At 33.6% G+C, this 6464-nt stretch overlaps 1 protein-coding gene across 3 annotated transcripts in view; it reads right to left on the bottom strand.

Moving 5' to 3' along the window:
* The window catches only part of TMEM38B (transmembrane protein 38B), a 38017-nt gene that overhangs the window by 4385 nt on the left and 27168 nt on the right, over nt 1-6464 (bottom strand). For 2 of the 3 annotated variants that reach the window (XM_019635785.1, XM_019635786.1), the window contains exons 3-4: nt 3200-3384; nt 2299-2386 (exon numbers count right to left, since the gene is read on the bottom strand). In XM_019635785.1, the coding sequence (XP_019491330.1) occupies nt 2299-2386; nt 3200-3384 (273 nt within the window). Of the gene's footprint in view, nt 1-1131; nt 1252-2298; nt 2387-3199; nt 3385-6464 lie in introns of all 3 variants that reach the window. The other variant, XM_019635787.1, reaches the window with a different exon arrangement.

The raw sequence follows: 6464 nt of genomic DNA, 5'->3' as shown, positions 1-6464 counted from the left end.
CATCTTGTCTCTGTCCCTCTCAGAATCCAACCTGGCAGGGTTTCAGATGATGGAACATTTTTAAAGACTCTGTGGGTCTCCTGTGTATGACACAGGGATCCATGCCATTACTCATGATCTTTCCTGGATACTCTCTTCTCTATTCCTGGTTTCTGCTGTGACAGCTGAATAGATCCATGAGTCACCTGCCTAAGCAATTTTAACACTAGCAAACACTTCCAGCCACACCCACGACTTTCTCCCCACAGCAGGCTTTCCTAAGAACAGGTCTCCTAATTTTATCATCTTTTGATAAAAAGATATCATCTGGCTAGGTTGAGAATTTCCCAAATCATCAAGTATTGATTTCTTTGTTTAGAAGGTATTCCCTCAATTTAACTCTTTCCTCTCACACTTTATTTTAAGCAGCAAAGAGAAACTAGTCCAAACCTTCAACACGTTGTATCAAAATCTCCTCAGCTAAATATCCAAGTTCACTGCTTACAAGTTATGCTTTCAACAATTCAGCTAAGTTTTCTGCCACTATACAACGATATCATCTCTCCTCCAGTTTTTAATATTATGTTCCTCATTTCTTTCTGAGCCCTCCCTCACCAGCACCTCTAACATTCATATTTCTACCCACATTCTGTTTATGATAATATATGAATTCTCTTAAGATCAAATAGGTTTTATCTACTATACAAAAGTATTTAGTAACAGATATATGAAAACTTAAATATATACAAACATACACAAAATATCATAATGGACCAATGATCTATCTTGCCTGACAAATTGTTGATCATTCATTAATCTAATCTTTATTAAATGTCTATGTAGTTGGTGCTTGGGATACAACAGCAATCAAAAGACAAAAATCCCTGTCCTTGGCATCTTGTATTCTTGGACACAAGAATGGGGGGAAGCCAAGGGGAAAATAAATATAATGAATAAGTAAATTACAGACTATAATTAATGCTGTGGGAAAAAAGTAAAAATAGAGGGAAATGTTCCAATTCTGAGCATGGTAGTCCTCACTGAGAAGGTGAACTTTGAGAAAATACTTTGAGCAAAATAGATAAGGGAGTTAGCCACCTGAGGAAAAAGATTCTAGGCAAAGAGAAAAGCAAGTGTTAAACCAGACCACACCTGGCTTTTCAAGAATAGAGTGCAGTGAACAGGGAGAGAATAATAAGGGATGAAGTCAAAGCAAATTGGGTGTGGGGGAGCGGCAGATCTTGGAGGGTCTTAGAGGCCACGGGGGAGTCACTGCAAGGTTTTGAACAGAGGGAAAAAAAAAAATTGATTTTGGTTTTAAAGTCCAAGAAATGGTTTATAAAAGTCATTTTCAAGGCATGCACTCAAAATGAGAAAAATCTCCCCTTAATTACACTAATGCTTTATTTATAACTTATTATCAACCAAAGCCTCATTTATTCTATTTCTAAACTACCTCATTCAAGCTTTAAGGAGTACTTTCCAAGTTAAATATCCTGGAATTTGTTGGTTCACTCAAACATATACTTCCTCATCCATACTGCCTCTCAACTTTAATTTTTAATCCATTCTAATGATATTTTCACATGAAGTCTTTCCTCACTTGGCTTATTATGGCCATTATTCCTAAGTCTTTTTCTTCTTGAATGGTGGGAACAGTAACTGCATTTCTCTACTTCATTTTCAGGTGCTTCGGGGATACATTTGAGACTTACGATTGGGTCAGTGTCTTTAGAAAACATCTAACAGATTCTCTTAAGTGTGCATAAAAGGTAATTTGCATCTTACAAGTATAAAGTTGGGTTATTCTAATCTTTTTCTTATTTTTATATGCAATTGAGCTCAACTTTCATTTTTAAAGCAACTAACAGGGCTTTATGACACTGTATTGATTTGTTCCCATAAGCTTGATATTTTAGCAACAGAAATACATATAATTTGAAATCTGGGTGATTTCGTTAATGAAAATGCCAGGAGCCTGCCGTTGATGCATCTCCATCCAGAGAAGTCTGTTCCTGTGTAATTCCCTCTCTCCATAAACACACACTCTTCCCACAAATCTACAATAATTCAGAAGTTTTTGTTTGGTTTTATTTTCTAAGGGGAGGAACCCACAGAGAAAGGCATCAATATTTATGTTATAAACTACATCTGAGAGAGCAGACTTTATGAAAGAATAAAGATTCCTGGTTTTCTTCCCATTATATCTTTTCACCTATATTTAATACATATTTAGAGACCCCAAAATGTTTTTAAAAAGAAATTTGATAAAATCTAAGGATAAAAATCCGGGTCTCAGTATAGTTTATACCAACTTACTAGGACATCTTCAGCCATTCGTCACCTTGTGGTTTCCAACTTCCTTTTGCCAACTGCTCAAAATTTGTGATAATGCTACCACCTGCCCCTAAAAATAAGGAAATAAAACAAGAATATTTAGCCAAATTTTCTAGAGAAAGTATCTGCAACAAAGCCATAATTTTATCTCCTGACTTAAAATTCCTAGTGGACCCTCAAAATTATAGGAAGAAAAAAAGTTGTCTTGTGCATTTATAGCACTGACGTTACTGTAATTCTTCCCTTTTGCCAGCACAGCATAATTAAGGTTAAAATCGGGGCCTCCAGCACAGAGACGTGGCTACAGGTTTGTTTCAGACCTGAAAAATCAAATCCTCGGCTTTATCATTTCTTTCCTTCATATTAGTTTTAGGTGCAATATACTATAACAAGAGATTGGAGAAAGTTGTTCAAGTCCTACATATAAAAGAACTCAATAATAAAAATAAGTAATGTAAAGTAAACATGAACCCATAATCAATCAGATTCATCATTTCCAGTTATGTAGGATGAGAAAAAAAACAGAGTAAATTCTTTTTCACCCATACACCAGATAATTTCTTATGTAAACTAATTTTACTTATGGTGGCACTACACCTTAATTAATTATGAATCTCTCTGGTTCTGGGGCTGCTAATCAAACCAATCATAAAAGTTTTATATTGTAAGACAGTCAGGCTCAAAATAATGGCTGATGGCTAGTACTAGTGAAAAGTGCTAGTTTTGAATTAACTTTACTAGCCAACAGAAATAAGGCTTCCATCCTCCAAAAAGACTTTGTCATTAAAGTATGTAGTCCCCGTTAATATAACTAGAGAAATGTTCAGTAGTCGTAGTGTACCAATAACAGAATATTTATATGAACACATACTGTTAATATTACCTCGGGCCCATCCAATAGCTATCATGACTATCCAGCCATTTTTGTAATAGCTATTAGCATGTGTGACTCCACCTACTATTTTCCAAGTTCTGGTCACTTCCTTCATTCCCGCAGCCAAGAGTTGAACAGGTAGGAAAGAATAGCCCTGGGAAACGAGGTCATATGGGCAAAAAAAAATAATATACCTGAAATTAAAATTTAAATATTTTAATATATAAATGAAATCAGAAGACCAGAAATAAAAATCCAGCATATTAGCAATAACTATTTGGCAAAACACAACAACCATATAAACATGAACGTAAAATCCATATAAACACGAAATTTGACTTTAAGATCACAAATTGGGTGAAGTAGATTTTTTTAAATCACATGACACTCATATAACAGTCTGCCCAAACATCCTGATCAGAGAAAAATTTCATCTTGTTTAGACTTATGAATACTCTAAATATGCGAAAAGTATTTACTAAGCTCCTAATTTGTGCTGATACTCTTTGAGAAGTTAAGTGCTGAATCCACTAACAAAATAAAGCAAATGCATAATTAATTCTAGGGAAAGGATTTCTATAGCTAGAGTGTCTTTTTTCTCTGGGAAAACAAATTAGAAAAGGGCCTTTGGTAACTGAGCAAGGGCCGCATTTCAGCTCCACTAACATCTTCACCTGTGCTCCTTTGTGCAGTACATAAACTGCAACCTATATAAAGAAAGGTCATAGCTCTCAAGGAGAGAGATTTGTATTAAGGAAAAACATTTTCATGTAGCTGAAAGAATAGGAAGCTTGTTCTTCCATTTAGTTGAATAAGCTTAAGTTTTAACCAATTGAATTGTGATATTAGTTTGAGAATAATTCACTCCTCCTCAGGTGAACTAGTTTTTGAAGCTTCATTTGTTCTAAGCGGCTGTTCAAACAGTTTAGCAGTAGTGTTAAACTGGAAAATACACTACTTCCCCCCGCCCCATTCCTAAAATACTCTCTGGCAGATAATTTTGTGCTTAAAGCAGAACATATCTTCTTTCTAATGGAGCGATGTGGCATACACTGCATGGAAGTATTATGTTTCTTCTAAAAGAAGTTGTTAATCTTACTGCAATTCATGATTCATAAAGTAAGAATTCCCAAAAGTATTCATGGAATATGAAATCTATTTGCCAAAATAGTGCTTCAGAGACCCAATACAAGATGCAATGGTTTGTTCAGCCTGAGGCAATCTTTCTTCTTTATCTCCACTTCCTATTATTTAAGGTCCCACTCAAACAACTATACACTGACTCTGCAAGTTTTGTTTTATTTAATATTCTCAATTCAGACTAAATTCTAATGGCTCTGTGCAACTAAAACAATTGGTTCCTATGCCTCAACATAGTTCTTTATTATACATTTTTCTGTTTAACATATAAAGGCTGCAATGCTCATAATAAATTATAATAGTCATTAGATGGCAAGAAATCATTCATCTTATCCCTTCACTCAGCATGATGAAAAGTAGTCCTGAATTAAATCATTTATTAACAATTAATCTGGAGGCAAAATACAAAATATATATCAAATCAAAGAATCAGTTGATAATTAAAGAGTTTGAGGAAAAGGAATAAATTATCTGAAAGTAGTAAAAATCTTTTTGAAAATGACTGGTAGATTTAAAAATATTACATGTTCATATAATATTTTCAAAGCCTCTATATATTTTTCTCTTTAAGTAACAGATTTCCAGGAAGTCGGTTGGGTTTCAGGGGAAAAAAAATGAGTTACACTTAAATAAACAATTTTAAAACGTATTTTTAAATAAAATAAAAATATTGTGGTATCCACTGTAGATAGGTTAAGAAGGGAGGATTTGGCTTCAAAAGTAAAACAAAAACAAAGAGAACACAAATGACCCCATTTTCATTCTCTACACCGAGATTATCTTCAACATTAGTTAAAAACCTATATCCTATTACAAGAGCAATCTTGGACTTTTTATATTCAACTATGTAACATCATGACATATGATCTAAAATTTGTAATTATTCCTATTTTAATAAATAACTTTATTCTATTTAATCAGCTATTTCTAAAGTAGACCTATAATATACTCATATTTTAAAACAGCTTTTGTTTCAAGTGTTAAATAGTCACAGAGAAATAGAACAATTGTTTATTGTGCTCAGTAGACTCACAATATATCAGACCAATGGTTCCCTAACCAACCATTCCTTCTCTATAACACAAGTTAGCTTTTTAAAATTCCTTTAATGAATCACTCAACCAACACTCATTAAGCAATCATCATGTCCCTCCTTAAGTAAAAATTATAATTTCACCTTTAACTAAAATTGTCACATCTAAGGAATTTTAACTTGTAAAATACCTAAAGAAAACATATCAGAAAAGAAGAAGAAATGGAACATATTAGACAAGAAATGGAATGAGAAGGCAGATGATTTATCATACATTTTTAAGTCAATTAGGTTTATGAGGAGGAAAAAAATGACAAAGAATAGTGCTAAATAATAGAAGTCAGTCTAAAACAGGCTACAAACAGGATGCTAAGCCACTGATGAATGAAAGCTAAACCAGTTTAATTAGGAAAGAAATTAGGTTAATACTAAAAGTTCAGCAGAAAGATGCTTCCCATGGTTAGTCACTGAGAACTGTTTTCACTCTATTAATTCCACCCCTCTATCAAAGGCAGTATTACATTAACTAAGCCAAATAGAGCTAGGTACTAAATACAGTTCACATTAGTCCAATATGACAGCTTTGCTCTTACTCTTATTACTCTAACAAATTAATAACTTTATATGCTTTAAAAAAGACTACTGCAAGATGACAGACCTGTACAACTTTACCTATTATTGTATTTTTCCTCATAAAAATGCAGTCTCAATTATACAAATATGTAATATATAATAGATACTTGGAAGTCTAAGGAAAACAAACTGGGCTACAAAAATCAATACAAAGAAAAATTACAAAATTAAGCCTTGTTTCCATAGTGTAAGTGGTTATCACGTTTGCCTCACAAAATATTTACTACTTCCTCCAGAAACAGTTTTCAAAAAGAAAAATCCTCACAAAGTGTACACTGTCTTCCAAAGTTGTTGCTCTTTGCCAGTAGATGGCGCTAATCTCCAGATGTGAGCACTTTGAGCACTTCTTTGTACTAAAGACCTGTCCAATAAGCGCACTCACAGAATCCCGTTGGTTTAGCTTGCTGGAGTTTCAAGTACACTCCAAACATCATTTTTTCTCTCAAACTAAAATCAGATGAAGCAAAG

This window comes from Hipposideros armiger, unplaced genomic scaffold (genome assembly GCF_001890085.2).
Source record: "Hipposideros armiger isolate ML-2016 unplaced genomic scaffold, ASM189008v1 scaffold_24, whole genome shotgun sequence".
Taxonomy (NCBI): domain Eukaryota; kingdom Metazoa; phylum Chordata; class Mammalia; order Chiroptera; family Hipposideridae; genus Hipposideros; species Hipposideros armiger.
This window is presented reverse-complemented; position numbering and strand designations above follow the sequence as displayed.